General features: G+C 43.5%; 1 protein-coding gene across 1 annotated transcript; it reads right to left on the minus strand.

Moving 5' to 3' along the window:
• Nucleotides 1-16,841: 16,841 nt before the first annotated feature.
• LOC112221943 (elastase-1) lies at nt 16,842-25,667 on the minus strand. Its single transcript, XM_042329914.1, has 8 exons — nt 25,560-25,667; nt 23,419-23,522; nt 20,494-20,594; nt 20,145-20,270; nt 18,206-18,342; nt 17,894-18,036; nt 17,110-17,259; nt 16,842-16,941 (listed from the first exon to the last, which is right to left on the minus strand). Exons 1-8 carry the CDS (start codon nt 25,597-25,599, stop codon nt 16,930-16,932), a joined length of 813 nt encoding a protein of 270 aa, XP_042185848.1. The 5' UTR covers nt 25,600-25,667; the 3' UTR covers nt 16,842-16,929.
• Nucleotides 25,668-25,879: the final 212 nt, after the last annotated feature.

Here is a 25,879-nt window from a genome sequence, read left to right on the forward strand (position 1 = left end):
ATGTGTTAACCATGTTAGTCATATTAATGTGTTAGTCATATTAATGTGTTAACCATGTTAGTCATATTAATGTGTTAGTCATATTAATGTGTTAACCATGTTAGTCATATTAATGTGTTAGTCATATTAATGTGTTAATCATGATAATCATTTTAGTCATGTTAATGTGTTAATCATGATAACCATTTTAGTCATGTTAATGTGTTAGTCATGTTAATGTGTTAGTCATGTTAATTTGTTAGTCATGTTAGTCATGTTAATGTGTTAGTCATGTTAATGTGTTAGTCATGTTAATGTGTTAGTCATGTTAGTCATGTTAATGTGTTAGTCATGTTAGTCATGTTAATGTGTTAGTCATGTTAGTCATGTTAATGTGTTAGTCATGTTAGTCATGTTAATGTGTTAGTCATGTTAATGTGTTAGTCATGTTAATGTGTTAGTCATGTTAATTTGTTAGTCATGTTAGTCATGGTAATGTGTTAGTCATGTTAATGTGTTAGTCATGTTAATGTGTTAGTCATGTTAGTCATGTTAATGTGTTAGTCATGTTAATGTGTTAGTCATGTTAGTCATGTTAATGTGTTAGTCATGTTAGTCATGTTAATGTGTTAGTCATGTTAGTCATGTTAATGTGTTAGTCATGTTAATGTGTTAGTCATGTTAATGTGTTAGTCATGTTAATGTGTTAGTCATGTTAGTCATGTTAATGTGTTAGTCATGTTAATGTGTTAGTCATGTTAATGTGTTAGTCATGTTAGTCATGTTAATGTGTTAGTCATGTTAATGTGTTAGTGATGTTAGTCATGTTAATGTGTTAGTCATGTTAATGTGTTAGTGATGTTAGTCATGTTAATGTGTTAGTCATGTTAATGTGTTAATCATGTTGGTCATGTTAATGTGTTAGTCATGTTAGTCATATTAATGTGTTAGTCGTGTTAGTCATGTTAATGTGTTAGTCATGTTAATGTGTTAGTCATGTTAATGTGTTAGTCATATTAATGTGTTAGTCATGTTAATGTGTTAGTCATGTTAATGTGTTAGTCATGTTAATGTGTTAGTCATGTTAATGTGTTAGTCATGTTAATGTGTTAGTCATGTTAATGTGTTAGTCATGTTAATGTGTTAGTCATGTTAATGTGTTAGTCATGTTAATGTGTTAGTCATGTTAATGTGTTAATGTGTTAGTCATAATAATGTGTTAATCATGTTAGTCATATTAATGTGTTAATCATGTTAGTCATATTAATGTGTTAATCATGTTAGTCATGTTAATGTGATAATCATTTTAGTCATGTTAATGTGGTAATCATGTTAGTCATATTAATGTGGTAATCATGTTAGTCATTGTTAATCATGCTTGTCGTGGTAATCATGTTAGTCATATTAATGTGGTAATCATGTTAGTTAGTGTTAATCATGATAATCATGTTAGTCATATTAATGTGTTAACCATGTTAGTCATGTTAATGTGTTAGTCATGTTAGTCATATTAATGTGTTAATCATGTTAGTTAGTGTTAATCATGATAATCATTTTAGTCATGTTAATCATGCTATTTTAATTTTTTTGTGCACCACCCTCTTTTTTTATGGTGAATTGGTACCGAAGATGATATGCTTTTCGTGCATTAGGAGTAACGGCATATCTTCTATCCTATCTAGATAGATCCTACGGCAGTACAGATGAATGATAACATAATGTATTCTCAATGTTCACAAATCAAGTCTGAAGGCCCTCCAACCACTGATTCCACAGCCAGACACTAATAAATCAGACCAGATGACCACTCTTAATTACCTATCCTGTGTGTGTGTGTGTGTGTATGTGTGTGTGTGCGTGTGTGTGTGTTTCACACACATATATATATATATACACACACACAACACAACACACACACACTAAGAGGCTGGGAGACAAAGATGGATGGAGAGTACTACAGCCACCCCAGATCATCTTTGTCTTTCTACAGCCACCCCAGATCATCTTTGTCTTTCTACAGCCACCCTAGATCATCTTTGTCTTTCTACAGCCACCCCAGATCATCTTTGTCTTCCCCACAGCCACCCCAGATCATCTTTGTCTTTCTACAGCCACCCCAGATCATTGGTGTCTTCCCCACAGCCACCCCAGATCATCTTTGTCTTGCTTCAGCCACCCCATACCATCATTGTCTTGCTACAGCCACCCCATACCATCTTTGTCTTTCTACAGCCACCCCAGATCATCTTTGTCTTTCTACAGCCACCCCAGATCATCTTTGTCTTGCTACAGCCACCCCAGATCATCTTTGTCTTTCTACAGCCACCCCAGATCATCTTTGTCTTTCTACAGCCACCCCAGATCATCTTTGTCTTTCGACAGCCACCCCAGATCATCTTTGTCTTGCTACAGCCACCCCAGATCATCTTTGTCTTCCCCACAGCCACCCCAGATCATCTTTGTCTTCCCCACCGCCACCCCAGATCATCTTTGTCTTTCTACAGCCACCCCAGATCATCTTTGTCTTTCTACAGCCACCCCAGATCATCTGTCTTCCCCACAGCCACCCCAGATCATCTTTGTCTTCCCCACAGCCACCCCAGATCATCTTTGTCTTACTACAGCCACCCCAGATCATCTTTGTCTTCCCCACAGCCACCCCAGATCATCTTTGTCTTTCTACAGCCACCCCAGATCATCTGTGTCTTCCCCACATTCACCCCAGATCATCTTTGTCTTCCCCACAGCCACCCCAGATCATCGTTGTCATTCTACAGCCACCCCAGATCATCTTTGTCTTTCTACAGCCACCCCAGATCATCTTTGTCTTTCTACAGCCACCCCAGATCATCTTTGTCTTTCCTACTTTCACGCCCTGACCATAGTTTGCTTTGTATGTTTCTATGTTTTGTTTGGTGAGGGTGTGATCTGAGTGGGTATTCTATGTTGTATGTCTAGTTTGTCTGTTTCTGTGTTTGGCCTGATATGGTTATCAATCAGAGGCAGGTGTTGTCAGGTGTTGGCAGGCATTGTCTCTGATTGGGAACCATATTTAGGTAGCCTGTTTGGTCATTGGGTTGTGGGTTGTGGGTGATTGTCTATGTTAGGTGCTTGTGTCAGCACATTTCGTATATAGCTTCACGGTCGTTGTTCGTTTATTGTTTTGTATAGTTTGTTCAAGTGTCCTCTGTTTATTAAATTCACGATGAACACATACCACACTGCATTTTGGTCCTCCGATCCTTCCAACTACTCCTCCTCTCTATCTCCAGACGACAACCGTGACACCTACAGGTCTTTACTCCCTCCTGCTGTGGCCTACTCCCACACCGCCCTCCCTGTTCCCTCGTCCTCTGAAAACGTGTGTGAGAGAGAGAGAGAGGCAAGCACTGAGGGAGTGTGGATATTGATAGATATTCTGATCATAAGAGTTCTGATCATGGAATTCCGAACTCGTCATGTGTCTACCAGGTCCACAGTGTGTCCTGGATCCCCTTTTTCCTGCACTATATTCAAATGTCAGTATACATTCTGCGAATGGTGGAACAGGACAAATCTGATACAACTTGACGTCAGTAGCTAACTACTGTAGCGAACTAGCCAGCTAACCTCTGTAACTAGCCAGCTAACCTCTGTAACTAGCCAGCTAACCCCTGTAACTAGCCAGCTAACCTCTGTAACTAGCCAGCTAACCTCTGCAACTAAAAAAAAGGTGCCATAGTTCTCTGAAAATTTGTGGGCAGAGCGCTGACAACATCGCGCACTGTATTCGCCTTTGTTAGCCTGATTGCTTCCAGACTGAGGAGAAATCCACAATGTGTCCCTGACCTAACTCCTGTCTTTTCAATGCGATCCACAATGTGTCCCTGACCTAACTCCTGTCTTTTCAATGCGATCTTCGTATTTTGATAGCAGAAGACAAACAGACAGACAGTTTATCAACAGTATAACACACACAGACAGACAGTTTATCAACAGTATAACACACAGACAGACAGACAGTTTATCAACAGTATAACACACAGACAGACAGTTTATCAACAGTATAACACACAGACAGACAGTTTATCAACAGTATAACACACACAGACAGTTTATCAACAGTATAACACAAACAGACAGTTTATCAACAGTATAACACACACAGACAGACAGTTTATCAACAGTATAACACACACAGACAGACAGTTTATCAACAGTATAACACAGACAGACAGTTTCAAATCAGCGAAATGCGAAATGCTTGTGCTTCTAGTTCCGACAATGCAGTAATAACCAACAAGTAATCTAACTAACAATTCCAAAACTACTGTCTTAAACACAGTGTAAGGGGATAAAGAATATGTACATAAAGATATATGAATGAGTGATGGTACAGAGCAGCATAGGCAAGATACAGTAGATGGTATCGAGTACAGTATATACATATGAGATGAGTATGTAAACAAAGTGGCATAGTTAAAGTGGCTAGTGATACATGTATTACATAAGGATGCAGTAGATGATATAGAGTACAGTATATACGTATGCATATGAGATGAATAATGTAGGGTATGTAACATTATATTAGGTAGCATTGTTTAAAGTGGCTAGTGATATATTTGACATCATTTCCCATCAATTCCCATTATTAAAGTGGCTGGAGTTGAGTCTGTGTCAGTGTCAGTGTGTTGGCAGCAGCCACTCAATGTTAGTGGTGGCTGTTTAACAGTCTGATGGCCTTGAGATAGAAGCTGTTTTTCAGTCTCTCGGTCCCAGCTTTGATGCACCTGTACTGACCTCGCCTTCTGGATGATAGCGGGGTGAACAGGCAGTGGCTCGGGTGGTTGTTGTCCTTGATGATCTTTATGGCCTTCCTGTAACATCGGGTGGTGTAGGTGTCCTGGAGGGCAGGTAGTTTGCCCCCGGTGATGCGTTGTGCAGACCTCACTACCCTCTGGAGAGCCTTACGGTTGTGGGCGGAGCAGTTGCCGTACCAGGCGGTGACGCGGCCCGCCAGGATGCTCTCGATTGTGCATCTGTAGAAGTTTGTGAGTGCTTTTGGTGACAAGCCGAATTTCTTCAGCCTCCTGAGGTTGAAGAGGCGCTGCTGAGCCTTCTTCACGATGCTGTCTGTGTGAGTGGACCAATTCAGTTTGTCTGTGATGTGTATGCCGAGGAACTTAAAACTTGCTACCCTCTCCACTACTGTTCCATTGATGTGGATAGGGGGGTGTTCCCTCTGCTGTTTCCTGAAGTCCACAATCATCTCCTTAGTTTTGTTGACGTTGAGTGTGAGGTTATTGTCCTGACACCACACTCCGAAGGCCCTCACCTCCTCCCTGTAGGCCGTCTCGTCATTGTTGGTAATCAAGCCTACCACTGTTGTGTCGTCCGCAAACTTGATGATTGAGTTGGAGGCGTGCGTGGCCACGCAGTCGTGGGTGAACAGGGAGTACAGGAGAGGGCTCAGAACGCACCCTTGTGGGGCCCCAGTGTTGAGGATCAGCGGGGTGGAGATGTTGTTGCCTACCCTCACCACCTGGGGGCGGCCCGTCAGGAAGTCCAGTACCCAGTTGCACAGGGCGGGGTCGAGACCCAGGGTCTCGAGCTTGATGACGAGCTTGGAGGGTACTATGGTGTTGAATGCCGAGCTGTAGTCGATGAACAGCATTCTCACATAGGTATTCCTCTTGTCCAGATGGGTTAGGGCAGTGTGCAGTGTGGTTGAGATTGCATCGTCTGTGGACCTATTTGGGCGGTAAGCAAATTGGAGTGGGTCTAGGGTGTCAGGTAGGGTGGAGGTGATATGGTCCTTGACTAGTCTCTCAAAGCACTTCATGATGACGGAAGTGAGTGCTACGGGGCGGTAGTCGTTTAGCTCAGTTACCTTAGCTTTCTTGGGAACAGGAACAATGGTGGCCCTCTTGAAGCATGTGGGAACAGCAGACTGGTATAGGGATTGATTGAATATGTCCGTAAACACACCGGCCAGCTGGTCTGCGCATGCTCTGAGGGCGCGGCTGGGGATGCCGTCTGGGCCTGCAGCCTTGCGAGGGTTAACACGTTTAAATGTCTTACTCACCTCGGCTGCAGTGAAGGAGAGACCGCATGTTTTCGTTGCAGGCCGTGTCAGTGGCACTGTATTGTCCTCAAAGCGGGCAAAAAGTTATTTAGTCTGCCTGGGAGCAAGACATCCTGGTCCGTGACTGGGCTGGTTTTCTTCTTGTAGTCCGTGATTGACTGTAGACCCTGCCACATACGTCTTGTGTCTGAGCCGTTGAATTTAGATTCTACTTTGTCTCTGTACTGACGCTTAGCTTGTTTGATAGCCTTGCGGAGGGAATAGCTGCACTGTTTGTATTCGGTCATGTTACCAGTCACCTTGCCCTGATTAAAAGCAGTGGTTCGCGCTTTCAGTTTCACCCGAATGCTGCCATTAATCCACGGTTTCTGGTTAGGGAATGTTTTAATCGTTGCTATGGGAACGACATCTTCAACGCACGTTCTAATGAACTCGCACACCGAATCAGCATATTCGTCAATGTTGTTATCTGACGCAATACCAAACATCTCCCAGTCCACGTGATGGAAGCAGTCTTGGAGTGTGGAGTCAGCTTGGTCAGACCAGCGATGAACAGACCTCAGCGTGGGAGCTTCTTTTTTAGTTTCTGTCTGTAGCCAGGGATCAACAAAATGGACTCGTGGTCAGCTTTTCCGAAAGGAGGGCGGGGCAGGGCCTTATATGCGTCGCGGAAGTTAGAGTAACAATGATCCAAGGTTTTTCCACCCCTGGTTGCGCAATCGATATGCTGATAAAATTTAGGGAGTCTTGTTTTCAGATTAGCCTTGTTAAAATCCCCAGCTGCAATGAATGCAGCCTCCGGATAAATGGATTCCAGTTTGCTAAGAGTCAAATAAAGTTAGTTCAGAGCCATAGATGTGTCTGCTTGGGGGGGGATATATACGGCCGTGATTATAATCGAAGAGAATTCTCTTGGTAGATAATGTGGTCGACATTTGATTGTGAGGAATTCTAAATCAGGTGAACAGAAGGATTTGAGTTCCTGTATGTTTCTTTCATCACACCATGTCTCGTTAGCCATAAGGCATACGCCCCCGCCCCTCTTCTTACCAGAAAGATGTTTGTTTCTGTCGGCGCGATGCGTGGAGAAACCCGCTGGCTGCACCGCCTCCGATAGCGTCTCTCCAGTGAGCCATGTTTCCGTGAAGCAAAGAACGTTACAGTCTCTGATGTCCTTCTGGAATGCTACCCTTGCTCGGATTTCATCCATCTTGTTGTCAAGAGACTGGACATTGGCGAGAAGAATGCTAGGGAGTGGTGCACGATGTGCCCGTCTCCGGAGTCTGACCAGAAGACCGCCTCGTTTCCCTCTTTTACGGAGTCGTTTTTTTTGGGTCGCCGCATAGGATCCATTCCGTTGTCCTGGTTGAAAGGCAGAACACAGGATCCGCTTCGTGAAAATCATATTCTTGGTCGTACTGATGGTGAGTTGACGCTGATCTTATATTCAGTAGTTCTTCTCGACTGTATGTAATGAAACCTAAGATGACCTGGGGTACTAATGTAAGAAATAAAACGTAAAAAAACAAAAAACTGCATAGTTTCCTAGGAACGCGAAGCGAGGCGGCCATCTCTGTCGGCGCCGGAAGACAGTTTATCAACCAGTATAACACACAGACAGGTTATCAACAGTATAACACACACAAACAGTTTATCAACAGTATAACACACACAGACAGACAGTTTATCAACAGTATAACACACAGACACACAGACAGTCTGAGATATGACTTTTCCCTTTCAATTTTGCCTAGAAGCCCAGCATCCAGGAGTTGCCTATTCACTGTTGACGCTGAGACTGGTGTTTTGCGGGCACTATTTAACGAAGCTGCCAGTTTCCAGCTCCAATAGTCATTTACAAAATTAACAATGGCCACACTGTATTTCTGATCAATTTGATGTTATTTTAATGGACAGAAAACGTGCTTTACTTTCAAAAACAAGGACATTTCTAAGTGACCCCAAACCTTTGAATGGTAGTGTATGTGTCAAGTGTATACACCAGCCATAGATAAATAGCTAGATAGATCGAGTGATTGACAGATTTGATAAGACTATTTAAAACACAATACAACCGAACATGTGGATAATGCATTTACAATCATTGAGGAAGACACAAAAAAAGTTTGAAAATGTATTTCCATTGTGATCCTCTGTTTCCATTACGTTAAAATTGCAATTAAATCAGTCACACAAGCTGTTACGCTCCAGGATACATCAGAGCATCGATACCTCCCTACCAACACCTTCAGACCGGGGCGCTTGCAGGAAAACCAACCGCTAACGACACCATGGAGAATATCCATAGACATCCGTGTCATAGTGTACAATTAGTTGGCATTTAGTGTAACAGTATAACTTTAGTCCGTCCCCTCGCCCCGACCCGGGCTCGAACCAGGGACCCTCTGCACACATCAACAACTGACACCTACGAAGCATCGTTACCCATCGCTCCACAAAAGCCACGGCCCTTGCAGAGCAAAGGGGAACTACTACTTCAAAGGTCTCAGAGCAAGTGACGTCACCGATTGAAACGCTATTAGCGCGCACCACCGCTAACTAGCTAGCCATTTCACATCCGTTACATTAGCACTTTCCAAATCCCCATAGGCTCTCTGTGTATCAATGTCATAGCGTGGGAATATGTTAGCATTTAGCACTTTCCAAATCCCCATAGGCTCTCGGTATATCAGGGTCATAGCTTTGGAATATGTTAGCATTTAGCACTTTCCAAATCCCCATAGGCTCTCTGTGTATCAGTGTCATAGCGTGGGAATATGTTAGCATTTAGCACTTTCCAAATCCCCATAGGCTCTCGGTATATCAGTGTCATAGCTTTGGAATATGTTAGCATTTAGCACTTTCCAAATCCCCATAGGCTCTCTGTGTATCAGTGTCATAGCGTGGGAATATGTTAGCATTTAGCACTTTCCAAATCCCCATAGGCTCTCGGTGTATCAGTGTCATAGCGTGGGAATATGTTAGCATTTAGCACTTTCCAAATCCCCATAGACTCTCTGTGTATCAGTGTCATAGCGTGGGAATATGTTAGCATTAACGCTAATGCATTTGAAATTCATACAGTATTTGTCAAGGGTTGCCCTTTAAAACCAGGTGGCATCTTGAAGAAAACAAGATAGCATCGTTAGCCCCTTGTTAGTGTTCAACCATGTGCTGTTGTAGGCTACTGCTAACATGCGATGTGCATTTGATGATGAATGCTTACTGACAGTAACAGCTGCATGAGATTCATCTGGTTCATCTGTTGTGTTTAGTCAGGTTTTAGGTTTGAGTGTAAAAGTCCCATGGGAACCAAACGTTACTTTAAGTCAGGAGGCCTTAATCTCAAACTCACACACAGACAGTTTATCAACAGTATAACACAGACAGACAGTTTATCAACAGTATAACATACACAGACAGTTTGTCAACAGTATAACACACACAGACAGTTTGTCAACAGTATAACACACACAGACAGTTTATCAACAGTATAACACACACAGACAGTTTATCAACAGTATAACACAGACAGACAGACAGTTTATCAACAGTATAACACACACAGACAGTTTGTCAACAGTATAACACACACAGACAGTTTATCAACCAGTATAACACAGACAGACAGACAGACAGACAGACAGACAGACAGACAGACAGACAGACAGACAGACAGACAGACAGACAGACAGACAGACAGACAGACAGACAGACAGACAGACAGACAGACAGACAGACAGACAGACAGACAGACAGACAGACAGACAGACAGACAGACAGACAGTTTATCAACCTGCATAACACACAGACAGACAGACAGTATATCAACCAAATTGAACTTTTTTTAGTGCACAACTCTTGACTTGGGCCCATAGGGCTCTGGTAGTGCACAACTCTTGACTTGGGCCCATAGGGCTCTGGTAGTGCACAACTCTTGACTTGGGCCCATAGGGCTCTGGTAGTGCACAACTCTTGACTTGGGCCCATAGCGCTCTGGTAGTGCATAACTCTTGACTTGGGCCCATAGGGCTCTGGTAGTGCACATTGTAGGGTGACATTTTGCGACGCAACCTTAAAACGTTTTTCCTGATGTGTCAGAGTGAGTTCAAATACAAGTTGGAATGTGTATCTTTTTAATAGCTACAGATAAGGTCATAATCCAAAACACAAGCAGACATTTTTAATGACTTTCAGTCCTAATTAACGTGATGTATAAAGTGACTGCTGGTGTTGAGGACGTGCCTGTTATCCCTATGGTCAAACAGTCTATTATTGTAGCTATCAGGACCGAGGCTTGGCCTGGGAAGACCCGGTGAATGGATGGTGAAAAGAGTTGGAATGTTCTTTCAACAAATAGAATCAACTAATCTCCTCAATGAGAGACAATGTCAAATAGTTCACAATAGAACACAGAACACAGAACACAGAACATAGAACTCAGAGCACTGGAACGCAGAACAAAGAACTCAGAACATGGAATGCAGAACATAGAACTCAGAACATGGAACGTAGAACATAGAACACAGAACATGGAGCGCAGAACATAGAATTCAGAATATAGAACTCAGAGCACGGAACGCAGAACATAGAACTCAGGACATGGAACGCAGGACATAGAACTCAGAGCACGAAACGCAGAACATAGAACACAGAACGCAGAACTTTTTCAAAGTTTCAGTGAGAGTTTGACTATGTCACTACTCCCGTGGACTTAATGGCGACATAAAGATACACTATGGAAGTTGTGAATTATTTACCTCAAACCTCAATGTTGACCGTAGGCTTATAGTTCATATGCACATTATAATATTAATCAATTTCTTATCTCATGAAACTAGAAAAAATCTGCATGAATGTGCTCTTAAACACACTGAATAAAAAATATTAACGCAATATGTAAAGTGTTGGTCCCATGTTTCATGAGCTGAAATAAAACATCCCAGAAAGGTTCCATATGCACAAAAAGCGTATTTCTCTCAAATGTTGTGCACACATTTGTTTACATCCTTGCTAGTGAGCATTTCTCCTTTAGCCAAGATAATCCATCCACCTGACAGATGTGGCATATCAAGAAGCTGATTAAACAACGTGATCATTATACAGGTGCACCTTGTGCTGGGAACCATAAAAGGACACTCTGTCACACAACTCAATGCCACAGATGTCTCAAGTTTTGAGGGAGCAGTACAATTGACATGATGACTGCAGGAACGCCCACCAGAGCTGTTGCCAGATAATTGCATGTTCATTTCTCTACTATAAGCCGCCTCAGACGTCGTTTTTGAGAATTTTTTAGTACGTCCAACCGGCCTCACAACCTCAAACCACATGTATGGTGTCATGTGGGCGAGCTTGTTTGCTGATGGCAACTTTGTGAACAGAGTGCCCCATGGTGGCAGTGGGGGTTATGGTATGGGCAGGCATATGTTACGGACAACGAACACAATTGCATTTTATCGATGGCAATTTGAATGCACAGAGATACCGTGATGAGATTCTGAGGACCATTGTTTAGAGCTTGGGGTAGTCACCTCATACAAGTACTTGGGAGTATGGCTAGACGGTGCACTGTCCTTCTCTCAGCACATATCAAAGCTGCAGGCTAAAGTTAAATCTAGACTTGGTTTCCTCTATCGTAATCGCTCCTCTTTCACCCCAGCTGCCAAACTAACCCTGATTCAGATGACCATCCAACCCACGCTAGATTATGGAGACATAATTTATAGATCGGCAGGTAAGGGTGCTCTCAGCCGCTAGATGTTCTTTACCATTCGGCCATCAGATTTGCCACCAATGCTACTTATAGGACACATCACTGCACTCTATACTCCTCTGTAAACTGGTCATCTCTGTATACCAGTCGCAAGACCCACTGGTTGATGTTTATTTATAAAACCCTCTTAGGCCTCACTCACCCCTATCTGAGATATCTACTGCAGCCCTCATCCTGCACATACAACACCCATTCTGCCAGTCACATTCTGTTAAAGGTTCCCAACGCACACACATCCCTGGGTCGCTCCTCTTTTCAGTTCACTGCAGCTAGCAACTGGAATGAGCTGCAACAAACACTCAAACTGAACAGTTTTATCTCAACCTCTTCATTCAAAGACTCAATCATGGACACTCTAACTGACAGTTGTGGCTGCTTTGTGTGATGTATTGTTGTCTATACCTTCTTGACCTTTGTGCTGTGGACTGTCCCCAATCATGTTTGTACCATGTTTTGTGGTGCTACCATGTTGTGGTGCTACCATGTTGTTGTCATGTTGTGTTGCTACCATGCTGTGTTGTCATGTGTTGCTGCCTTGCTATGTTGTTGTCTTAGGTCTCTCTTTATGTAGTGTTGTGTTGTCTCTCTTGTTGTGTGTTTTGTTGTATATGTATATTTATATTGTATTTATTCATTTATCTATTTTAATTCATTTTAATGTGTGTTTATTTTTAATCCCAGGCCCCCGTCCCCGCAGGAGGCCTTTTGCCTTTTGGTAGTCCGTCATTGTAAATAAGAATTTGTTCTTATCTGACTTGCCTAGTTAAATAAAGGTTAAATAAAATATAAATAAATCATTGTGAGGCCTATTCTTTTTTAATGTGTCTGTGACCAGCAGATGGAAGTCATGTGAAAATCATGGATTAGGGCCTAATGAATTCATTTCTATTTACTGATTCCCTTATACGAACTGTAACGCAGTAAAATCTTGAAAATTGTTGAATGTTGCATTTGTATTTTTGTTCAGTGTAAATCGTTATGTCCCACTATGAGACGTGGTAGCAAGACATAGACAGAGTATTATTAGTTTGTTGTATTTTAGCCCCACCTAGTGAGTAGTTACAATATGGATAATTTTGCAGTGGTTCCCAAACGTTTTATAGTCCCGTACCCCTTCAAACATTCAACCTCCAGCTGTACCCCCTCTAGCCCCAGGGTCAGCTGTACCCCCTCTAGCACCAGGGTCAGCTGTACCCCCTCTAGCACCAGGGTCAGCTGTACCCCCTCTAGCCCCAGGGTCAGCTGTACCCCGTCTAGCCACAGGGTCAGCTGTACCCCCTCTAGCACCAGGGTCAGCTGTACCCCCTCTAGCACCAGGGTCAGCTGTACCCCCTCTAGCACCAGGGTCAGCTGTACCCCCTCTAGCACCAGGGTCAGCTGTACCCCCTCTAGCACCAGGGTCAGCACACTCTCAAATGTAGTTTTTTTGTCATCATTGTAAGGCTGCCACACACACACACACACTATACAATGCATTAATTAAACATAAGAATGAGTGTGAGTTTTTGTCACAACCTGGATCGTGGGAAGTGACAGAGCTCTTATAGGACCAGGGCACAAATAATAATATAATAATCATCAATCATTTTGCTCTTTTATTTAGCCATCTTGCATATAAAACCTTATTTGTTTATCAAAAATGGTGATTAATTCACCACAGATTAATGAGAAGGATGTGCTTGAAAGGATGCACATAACTCTGCAATGTTGGGTTGTATTGGAGAGAGTCTCAGTCTTATATAATTTTCCACACAGTCTGTGCCTGTATTTAGTTTTCATGCTAGTGATGGCTGAGAATCCACTCTCACAGAGGTACATGGTTGCAAAGGGCATCAGTGTTTTAACTGCACGATTTGCCAAGGCAGGATACTCTGAGCACTGCCCTATTCAGAAATCTGGCAGTGGCTTCTGATTAAATTACATTTTCACAGAACCGCTTGTTGCGATTTCGATGAGGCTCTCTTGTACAAATATCGGTAAGTGGATGGAAAGACGTATGTTGTCCATGTTAATGCAGACAGAGAAGAGCTCCAATTTCTTAATCATAGCCTCAATTTTGTCCCACACATTGACTATAGCTGTGGAGAGTCCCTGTAATCCTAGATCATTCATCAGATCATTCATGCGAGAAAAAACATCACCCAGTTAGGTCAGTCGTGTGAGAAACTCGTCACCATGCAAGCGGTCAGACAAGTGAAAATGATGGTCAGTAAAGAAAACTTTAAACTCGTCTCTCAATTTAAAAAACGTGTAAATACTTTGCCTCTTGATAACTAGCGCACTTCTGTACGTTGTAAAAGCATTACATGGTCGCTGCCCATATCATTGGTCGCTGCCCATATCATTGGTCGCTGCCCATATCATTGGTCGCTGCCCATATCATTGGTCGCTGCCCATATCATTGGTCGCTGCCCATATCATTGCAAAGTGCAGAAAATACACAAGAGTTCAGGGGTCTTGCTTTAACAAAGTTAACCATTTTCACTGTACAGTAATGCACAAAATGTCTTTCAAGCTATCATTCCTTTGGCAGCAAGAGCCTCTCGGTGGATGCTGCCGTGGACCCAAGAGCCTCTCGGTGGATGCTGCCGTGGACCCAAGAGCCTCTCGGTGGATGCTGCCGTGGACCCAAGAGCCTCTCGGTGGATGCTGCCGTGGACCCAAGAGCCTCTCGGTGGATGCTGCCGTGGACCCAAGAGCCTCTCGGTGGATGCTGCCGTGGACCCAAGAGCCTCTCGGTGGATGCTGCCGTGGACCCAAGAGCCTCTCGGTGGATGCTGCCGTGGACCCAAGAGCCTCTCGGTGGATGCTGCCGTGGACCCAAGAGCCTCTCGGTGGATGCTGCCGTGGACCCAAGAGCCTCTCGGTGGATGCTGCCGTGGACCCAAGAGCCTCTCGGTGGATGCTGCCGTGGACCCAAGAGCCTCTCGGTGGATGCTGCCGTGGACCCAAGAGCCTCTCGGTGGATGCTGCCGTGGACCCAAGAGCCTCTCGGTGGATGCTGCCGTGGACCCAAGAGCCTCTCGGTGGATGCTGCCGTGGACCCAAGAGCCTCTCGGTGGATGCTGCCGTGGACCCAAGAGCCTCTCGGTGGATGCTGCCGTGGACCCAAGAGCCTCTCGGTGGATGCTGCCGTGGACCCAAGAGCCTCTCGGTGGATGCTGCCGTGGACCCAAGAACCTCTCGGTGGATGCTGCCGTGGACCCAAGAGCCTCTCGGTGGATGCTGCCGTGGACCCAAGAGCCTCTCGGTGGATGCTGTAGTGTACCCAAGTGATGTTGGGAGCAACTGCTTGTGTGGCCTACCACTTCGTGGCTGAGCAGTTGTTGCTCCTAAACGTTTCCACAGCTCTAGCAGGGCAGAAATTTGACTAACTGACTTGTTGGAAAGGTGTCATCCTATGACAGTGCCACGTTGAAAGTAACTGAGCACTTCGGTAAGGCTATTCTATTCTACTGCCAATGGAGATTGCATGGCTGTGTGCTCAATTTTATACACCTGTCATAAACAGGTGTGGCTGAAATAGCCGAATCCACTAATTTGAACGGGTGTCCACATACTTTTGTATATGTAGTGCATGTACTGCCGAATGATGTATAATGTATAAACCCTGGACTGCTGATGCTAGGTATTAGTCAGTGAGAGGCTTTAAAGCTACCGGTCAGTCATGTTGGTACCCCCCAATAAGAGCAGTCCTCCATAGGAATGAATGTAATTCGCGTCCTCAGAGCATGCGCAGACTAGCTGGCTGGTGTGTTTACGGACATATTCAATCTCTCCCTATCCCAGTCTGCTGTTCCCACATGCTTCAAGAGGGCCACCATTGTTCCTGTTCCCAAGAAAGCTAAGGTAACTGAGCTAAATGACTATCGCCCCGCAGCACTCACTTCCGTCATCTTGAAGTCCTTTGAGAGACTAGTCAAGGACCATATCACCTCCACCCTACCTGACACCCTAGACCCACACCAATTTGCTTACCTCCCAAATAGGTCCACAGACGACGAAATCGCAACCACACTGCACACTGCCCTAACCCATCTGGACAAGAGGAATACCTATGTAAGGACAACAACCACCCGGGCCACTGCCTGTTCACCCCGCTATCATCCAGAAGGCGAGGTCAGTACAGGTGCATCAAAGCTGGGACCGAGAGACTGAAAAACAGCTTCTATCTCAAGGCCTACAGACTGTTAAACGGCCATCACTAACATTGAGTGGCTGCTGCCAACACACAGACTCAACTCCAGCCACTTTAATAATAAAAAATTGGATGTAATGAATGTATCACTAGTCACTTTAAACAATGCCACTTTATGTAATGTTTACATACCCTACATTACTCATTTCATATGTATGTATATAATGTACTCGATATCATCTACTGCATCTTGCCTATGCTGCTCTGTACCATAATTCATTCATATATCTTTATGTACATATTCTTTATCCCTTTACACTTGTGTGTATAAGTTAGTAGTTTTGGAATTGTTAGCTAGATTACTTGTTGGTTATTACTGCATTGTCGGAACTAGAAGCACAAGCATTTCGCTACACTCGCATTAACATCTGCTAACCATGTGTATGTGACCAATAAAATTTGATTTGATTTGAAATCTACAGTATTTCAATTAAATGTTTCAACAAAATTAAATGTATTGAAGTACTTTGTTGTTGGGTACATAATATAATTTAAAAGTTAATTAATATTATCATTAATGTGTCTATAATAGAATAAATTAGGCAAAAACAAATGTAGATATTAATAAATGCATTTCTATATCTCCTAACTATTTTTACACTGGTGGGGGGAGTTTCAAGATGAAGGCACGGTGGCTTCAAAACAGAGCCCCCTATATGTCATCTAGTGTATACATAAATCATTGGTACTGCCAAGGGAAATTTACTCAAAACTGTGCTCATGTTTAACCCTTTCACGGCTCTGATTCATTTACATATGATATCTTAAAGTGGAGAATAACATTGAGATAGATTTGACTTGTTACACGTAGACAAGACAACAGGTTCACTGAAAATTTTACATTTATTTAACTTTAAAGAGCAGAATGTAAATGAAATTGAGCTGGGTTGTGCTCGATGTCCACGTTCCCTTTCAACCCATGACCTGTAGAGGAAAGGACATTGAATTAATTAGACCGGCATTCCCAAAATACAGTCAATATTGTTACTGAGACGGACACCAATTTGACAAATTAAAATGTGCATAACATAGACAAGCTTGGAGAGAAGTAAAGTCATGTTCTTCTCCTGTCCCTAGCTCTACAGGACGTACCCCGTTCATCCAGCTGATGTAGGCAGACACACGGGTGAAGACGGTGGGCTTGCGGATGGCGTTGCAGCCGGCGCTGGAAACGAAGCTGGCAATACCATGGACATAGTACTGACCGTTGACCTGGCAGTTCAGGGGGCCGCCAGAGTCTCCCTACAATGATGGGGAGAGAGAGAGAGAGAGAGAGAGAGAGAGAGAGAGAGACAGAGAGAGAGAGTGAGAGAGAGAGAGAGAAGGGGGAGAGAGAGAGAGAGAGAGAGAGAGAGAGAGAGAGACAGAGACAGAGACAGAGAGAGAGAGAGAGAGAGAGAGACAGAGAGACAGAGAGAGAGAGAGAGAGAGAGAGAGAGAGAGAGAGAGAGAGAGAGAGAGAGAGAGAGACAGAGAGACAGAGAGACAGAGAGGGGGGAGAGAGAGAGAGAGACAGCGAGACAGAGAGAGAGAGACAGAGAGAGAGAGACAGAGAGAGAGAGACAGAGAGAGAGAGACAGAGAGAGAGAGAGCTTCCTCAGGACTGAGACCAGGGCACGATACTTAAAACACATCAATGATTTGTTTTTTTTCCAGTTCTAAATAAGTAAGCAATGACATCATTTAAATTATAAAGAAATATAATCTATTCATTCAATAACATGTTGTAGTCCTCAGCAGTACACCACTAAGAGAACTGGTAAGATGTTGGAATGAGAGAGACAGGGTTGCAGGTTCAAACCCTGGAACAACCGCCCCCCCCCCACCCCAATTGACTGCAATATTCAAGCCAATTATTCCATTACACTGGTCTTACATTGCAACCAGAGTTGGCTGCGCCACCGGCACAGACCATGGTGGTCTTGATGGTAGATCCCCACCAGCTAGAGCTGGAGCAGGTCTGGTGGTCAACGCTGGGCAGCCAAGCCTGCTTCAGGCTGTTGGACAGAGGACCGCCGGCTATAGGAAGGACAGGGGACACGTTAGAGGAGATAACAGGATGGGAATCATATGGCTAGATCCACTTCTAGAGAAAAAAAACTATAAACTAGACACAAATATAAATGTACAAATATTAACCCAAAACCATTTACAAGTTCAGTTACTGTTAGCTACTTATGCAACTCACTGGAGGTGCGTCCCCATCCGGTGATGTAGCAAGGGTTGTTGTTGGGCAGGATCTGGCCAGATGGAGGAAGAGCAGCCAGCTGGACAACAGAGTTCAGGGAAGCCTCGGTGTCCAGACGCAGCAGAGCGATGTCATATCTAAGGAATAGAAGGTTATACATCTTCGGGTTATCCAGTGAGGGAAAAAGGTATTTGATCCCCTGTTTGCCCACTGACAAAGACATGATCCGTCTATGATTTTAATGGTAGGTTTATTTGAACAGTGAGAGACAGAATAACAACAGAAGAATCCAGAAAAACTCATGTCAAAAATGTTATAAATTGATTTGCATTTTAATGAGGGAAATAAGTATTTGACCCCCTCTCAATCAGAAAGATTTCTGGCTCCCAGGTGTCTTTTATACAGGTAACGAGCTGAGATTAGGAACACAATGTCATATCTGAGGGTTAGAGGAACACAATGTCATATCTGAGGGTTAGAGGAACACAATGTCATATCTGAGGGTTAGAGGAACACAATGTCATATCTGAGGGTTAGAGGAACACAATGTCATATCTGAAGAACACAATGTCATATCTGAAGAACACAATGTCATATCTGAGGGTTAGAGGAACACAATGTCATATCTGAGGGTTAGAGGAACACAATGTCATATCTGAGGGTTAGAGGAACACAATGTCATATCTGAGGGTTAGAGGAACACAATGTCATATCTGAGGGTTAGAGGAACACAATGTCATATCTGAGGGTTAGAGGAACACAATGTCATATCTGAGGGTTAGAGGAACACAATGTCATATCTGAAGAACACAATGTCATATCTGAGGGTTAGAGGAACACAATGTCATATCTGAAGAACACAATGTCATATCTGAGGGTTAGAGGAACACAATGTCATATCTGAGGGTTAGAGGAACACAATGTCATATCTGAGGGTTAGAGGAACACAATGTCATATCTGAGGGTTAGAGGAACACAATGTCATATCTGAGGGTTAGAGGAACACAATGTCATATCTGAGGGTTAGAGGAACACAATGTCATATCTGAGGGTTAGAGGAACACAATGTCATATCTGAGGGTTAGAGGAACACAATGTCATATCTGAGGGTTAGAGGAACACAATGTCATATCTGAGGGTTAGAGGAACACAATGTCATATCTGAGGGTTAGAGGAACACAATGTCATATCTGAGGGTTAGAGGAACACAATGTCATATCTGAGGGTTAGAGGAACACAATGTCATATCTGAGGGTTAGAGGAACACAATGTCATATCTGAGGGTTAGAGGAACACAATGTCATATCTGAGGGTTAGAGGAACACAATGTCATATCTGAGGGTTAGAGGAACACAATGTCATATCTGAAGAACACAATGTCATATCTGAGGGTTAGAGGAACACAATGTCATATCTGAAGAACAGAAGCACATGTTCAGGAGGCTTTCATTTTCACCTCAAGTCATAAATCTTTCTTACATACTCTTCTTCCTGTTCTTCGGTGCTTCACCCCTAACACATCTACGTAACACTAGGATCATTCTCCGGGTAATTGTTATTATTATTAATTGTTATTATAAATTGGGGCGGCAGGGTAGCCTAGTGGTTAGAGCGTTGGACTAGTAACCAGAAGGTTGCAAGTTCAAACCCCAGAGCTGACAAGGTACAAATCTGTCGTTCTGCCCCTGAACAAGGCAGTTTAACCCACTGTTCCTAGGCCGTCATTGAAAATAAGAATTTGTTCTTAACTGACTTGCCAGGTTAAATAAAGTTAAAATAAACATACTACAGAACACTTATTTTTAAGATGTAATAAAATGGTATCATTAGAATCTGTCAACAAAAAAATAGAGACATTTAACTAGTGTAGTTAAATTCAAAACCAACTGTTGACGCAATCTAAACAAAAATAACAATTGATTACAAATGAGTTCCGTACCCTGCACCAACGCTGTTGGAGTTCCACAAGTTGTGGATGTAGACTTTGTTGACGGTCATGATCTGCTCCTTGCCCTCGTTGGTGTTCAGGTTGTGCTCTCCAAGAACCACACGCCAAGTCCTCTGGCTGCACACACACACACACACACACACGTAAGCAATAATACATTGGTCAGCTAGGAAGTCACGTCCATATTCTATAAATGGCATTTGAATCAAAATTCCCCCAAAAACTTGCTATTTATCTTGTATAATGTATTTGTATCTGTGTATTTGGGCGGTTATTTATTTGTGTAAAGTTAACTCTTGGAAAAAATTTAGTTATTCTATAATGTCTTCCTTTGTCCAACCTGTCCACACAGTGAGCAGCAGTCATCACCCATCCTCTCCTGATCAGACTACCTCCACAGGTGTGGTAGTAGGAGCTGCCAGACTTGTACTGGAGAGAGATCTGAGGACAAGAAAGAAAGAGAGAGAGGTGAGAGGAGGATGTTAAAAATGAGAAGACAAGGCCTCCCAAGTGGCGCAGCGGTCTAAGGCATTGCATCGTAGTGCTCGAGGCGTCACTACAGACCCGGGTTCGATCCCGGACTGTGTTGCAGCCGGCCGTGACCTGGGAGACCAATGAGGCGGCGAACAATTGACCCAGCGTCGTCCGGGTTAGGGGAGGGTTTGCCCGGGGGGGGTCTTTATTTGGCTCATCGCGCTCTAGCGACTCCTTGTGGAGGGCCGGGCGCCTGCAGGACGACCACAGTCGTCAGTTGAATGGTGTTTCCTCCGACACATTGGTGCGGCTGGTTTCCGGGTTAAGCGGGCGGGGTGTTAAGAAGTGCGGTTTGACGGGTCATGTTTCAGAGGAAGCACCTCCTGAGCCCGTTGGGGAGTTGCAGCGATGAGACACGAAATTAGGAAGAAAAAGGGGGGTAAAATACAAAAAATAACTACTAATACTAAAGAAATAAAATGAATAGAGCATTCACAATCTATCTGACCGTCATATTGGATCTACACAATGCATTTCTATCTGAACGTTCTGTAAATGTCCATTGCCCCAGGTGAGGACACCTACACCACCCGATGTCACAGTCTAACATCTGCTGACCAGGTGTATGTGACAAATAAAATGTTATTTTATTTTATTCTGAGGTGTACACAAACCAATTAACCAATGATATTTTGTACAGAGAAGTAGAAATACGTTGTGACGCTCAACTACTGACTAACTTTCAACGTGCCATTGAAAAAGGTTGAATGCTGCAATACATTTTTGTATAATACCTGAAAATACTGCAGAGAAATTCAAAGCCATTTGCAAACCGGAAGTTGGATGCTTAGCAAAAAAACAACCCCGAAACGATTTGTCCCCTGAGGGTATGTTTTCTTGTTTCAAACATACTGTGACTATACCATCTTTAAAGGGATAGTTTAGTATGGATACAAACTAACACAATTTTCCACAATTTTGAAGAAGCTAGTTTTGGGATATTTAGTTTCCTTCCAACGTTTCACAGCCATATTTTGTTGCTGTTAGCAAATCTCAGTAACATTTAACAACGAAACTGTTGTTGTGCCTGTATAATACAACTGTATTTACTTTTGAAGCATCATTTTATTAACATGTTGTTACATAATGCATTTGAATTGCATCTCAATGAACTGAGCGTTTTAGTAACCACCGTAGACAAGAGGAATAGGGACTGTTGTGGTAACTTCATTATTATGGAGAGCAATATCCACAGTCCTATGTTTTTATTTTCCCTTTATTTAACTAGTCAAGTCAGTTAAGAACACATTTTTACGGCCTAGGAACAGTGGGTTAACTGCCTGTTCAGGGGCAAAATGACAGATTTGTACCTTTTCAGCTCTGGGATTTGAACTTGCAACCTATCGGTTACTAGTCCAACGCTCTAACCACTAGGCTACCCTGCCGCCTCTACACTCTAACCACTAGGCTACCCTGCCGCCTCTACACTCTAACCACTAGGCTACCCTGCCGCCTCTACACTCTAACCACTAGGCTACCCTGCCGCCTCTACACTCTAACCGCTAGGCTACCCTGCCGCCTCTACACTCTAACCACTAGGCTACCCTGCCACCTCTACACTCTAACCACTAGGCTACCCTGCTGCCTCTACACTCTAACCACTAGGCTACCCTGCCGCCTCTACACTCTAACCACTAGGCTACCCTGCCGCCTCTACACTCTAACCACTAGGCTACCCTGCCGCCTCTACACTCTAACCACTAGGCTACCCTGCCGCCTCTACACTCTAACCACTACGCTACCATGCCACCCCTCCACTCTAACCACTAGGCTACCCTGCCACCCCTATGTAACAATGTTGCTAGTGTAATAATTACAAAACTCACTACACATGTATAAGAACTGGAAGTCAAGAGTTACTGGATTATCTTATGCCACACATTATCAACATATATTTGTTAGTCATTTTTGAAGCTGCAAAAGTGGTCTACTCCAATGATTATTAATTGTTTGTTAATGTTGAGGTGATTCAATGTCCCTCATGTATTTGATTCAAGGCTATAGGCTATACTAAGATGAATGTCTAAGAGCCCTTTGAACCATCTGCTAATTGTCATCTATTTTGACTAATTCAACTAACTATTGTAGTGTTTGGTTCCACATCAAATATTTGGCAATTATCACATACATATCTTTTGGGGGGTTGTTTTCAAGTAACTTGCATATATTAAAATACCTTAAAATATAATTGAGTTTTCTGAGAGATATTCAAAATACCTTAAAATATAATTGAGTTTTCTGAGACCTGTATTTGAACATCAAACGCAATCAAACAATTTTAGTTGAAACTCTAAATAAAGTACAACGGAGTGTACAAAACATTAGGAAAACCTGCAGTGGGAAGCATTGGAATCAACATGGGCCAGCTTCCCTGTGGAACACTTTGGACACCTGGTAGATTCCAATGCCCCGACGAATTGAGGCTGTTCTGAGAGCATAAAAAGGGTGCAACTTAATATTAGGAAGGTGTTCTTAATGTTTTGTATACTCAGTGTATATTCAACTACCTTGACTATTTGAAAGTTAGCATTTTCAAATATACTACAAAATACAAATATTTTTCCACCTAGGTCTGGTGCTCACAGATTAATTCAAGTAAAAGTAATATTTTTGGTGTTGTTGCCTGGTCCCAGATCTGTATGTATCACAGCCAACTCCTATTACAAGTGGAGTATTGAAAAGTTGGCTGAAGCACATATAGTACAGTCCTGGGATCAGGCTAATGTTTTACCTGCCAGGGCCAGGAGTTGGGCTGGGCGACCTCACCACCCACAACTCTCTGCTCAGGAACCTCTTCCAGGTATCTGGGCTGTGGCTCCAGGTCCATAGTCAGCACTGCAGGAGGTTACAAGGGGGGGGCGACATACAGATAAAAGTAGATTTCTTCTGGATGCTGTACGTACTCAAAGTGAGAGAGAGAGAGGGAACGAGACACAAGGAAATTGAGAAAATGGAGAGGGAGGAAGAGAGTCTGAATAAGAAAAGAGAGTGAGCGTGAACGGGGGAGAGTGTCTGGTAGAAAAAGACAGACCGAGAGAGTGTCTGGAAGAAAAAGACAGACAGAGAGAGTGTCTGGTAGAAAAAGACAGACAGAGAGAGTGTCTGGAAGAAAAAGACAGACAGAGAGAGTGTCTGGAAGAAAAAGACAGACAGAGAGAGTGTCTGGAAGAAAAAGACAGACCGAGAGAGTGTCTGGAAGAAAAAGACAGACAGAGAGAGTCTGGTAGAAAAAGACAGACAGAGAGAGTGTCTGGAAGAAAAAGACAGACCGAGAGAGTGTCTGGAAGAAAAAGACAGACAGAGAGAGTGTCTGGAAGAAAAAGACAGACCGAGAGAGTGTCTGGAAGAAAAAGACAGACCGAGAGAGTGTCTGGAAGAAAAAGACAGACAGAGAGAGTCTGGTAGAAAAAGACAGACAGAGAGAGTGTCTGGAAGAAAAAGACAGACCGAGAGAGTGTCTGGAAGAAAAAGACAGACAGAGAGAGTGTCTGGAAGAAAAAGACAGACAGAGAGAGTGTCTGGAAGAAAAAGACAGACAGAGAGAGTCTGGTAGAAAAAGACAGACAGAGAGAGTGTCTGGAAGAAAAAGACAGACCGAGAGAGTGTCTGGAAGAAAAAGACAGACAGAGAGAGTGTCTGGAAGAAAAGACAGACCGAGAGAGTGTCTGGAAGAAAAGACAGACCGAGAGAGTGTCTGGAAGAAAAGACAGACAGAGAGAGTGTCTGGTAGAAAAGACAGACAGAGAGAGTGTCTGGAAGAAAAGACAGACCGAGAGAGTGTCTGGAAGAAAAAGACAGACAGAGAGAGTCTGGAAGAAAAAGACAGACAGAGAGAGTGTCTGGAAGAAAAAGACAGACCGAGAGAGTGTCTGGAAGAAAAAGACAGACCGAGAGAGTGTCTGGAAGAAAAAGACAGACCGAGAGAGTGTCTGGAAGAAAAAGACAGACAGAGAGAGTGTCTGGAAGAAAAAGACAGACAGAGAGAGTGTCTGGAAGAAAAAGACAGACAGAGAGAGTGTCTGGTAGAAAAAGACAGACAGAGAGAGTGTCTGGAAGAAAAAGACAGACAGAGAGAGTGTCTGGTAGAAAAAGACAGACAGAGAGAGTGTCTGGAAGAAAAAGACAGACAGAGAGAGTGTCTGGAAGAAAAAGACAGACAGAGAGAGTGTCTGGAAGAAAAAGACAGACAGAGAGAGTGTCTGGAAGAAAAAGACAGACAGAGAGTGTCTGGTAGAAAAAGACAGACAGAGAGAGTGTCTGGTAGAAAAAGACAGACAGAGAGAGTGTCTGGAAGAAAAAGACAGACAGAGAGAGTGTCTGGTAGAAAAAGACAGACCGAGAGAGTGTCTGGAAGAAAAAGACAGACAGAGAGAGTGTCTGGAAGAAAAAGACAGACCGAGAGAGTGTCTGGTAGAAAAGACAGACAGAGAGAGTGTCTGGAAGAAAAAGACAGACCGAGAGAGTGTCTGGAAGAAAAGACAGACCGAGAGAGTGTCTGGAAGAAAAAGACAGACAGAGAGAGTGTCTGGTAGAAAAGACAGACAGAGAGAGTGTCTGGAAGAAAAAGACAGACAGAGAGAGTGTCTGGAAGAAAAAGACAGACAGAGAGTGTCTGGTAGAAAAAGACAGACAGAGAGAGTGTCTGGTAGAAAAAGACAGACAGAGAGTGTCTGGAAGAAAAAGACAGACAGAGAGAGTGTCTGGTAGAAAAAGACAGACAGAGAGAGTGTCTGGAAGAAAAAGACAGACAGAGAGAGTGTCTGGTAGAAAAAGACAGACCGAGAGAGTGTCTGGTAGAAAAAGACAGACAGAGAGAGTGTCTGGAAGAAAAAGACAGACAGAGAGAGTGTCTGGAAGAGGTACAGTTCTTACCCAGGGCTGCGAGAGCGCTCAACAAGACGAACCTCAGCATATTTTCAGTCTGTTAGTGTCAGTCTTTCCTGATGAGATATTTCTGACCCTGTTTTATACCCTGAGGAGGCAGGAACACCCCTCCTGACCTCCTCCTGTCTGCTGGTTTGGCTCGACCAGGGTGTAGGGGATGTGTCCCAAATCACACCCTATCCTGTGCACTAAAGTGGGGATCAAATGTAATTTGGGACGTAGGTGTGCTGTACTTTCAGATTGGCAACACAAGGTGTAAAATGGAACAGCTGCAGCTGTTATTATCAGCACGAGATAAGCAAAAAGCA

Source organism: Oncorhynchus tshawytscha, linkage group LG02 (assembly GCF_018296145.1).
Source record: "Oncorhynchus tshawytscha isolate Ot180627B linkage group LG02, Otsh_v2.0, whole genome shotgun sequence".
Taxonomy (NCBI): domain Eukaryota; kingdom Metazoa; phylum Chordata; class Actinopteri; order Salmoniformes; family Salmonidae; genus Oncorhynchus; species Oncorhynchus tshawytscha.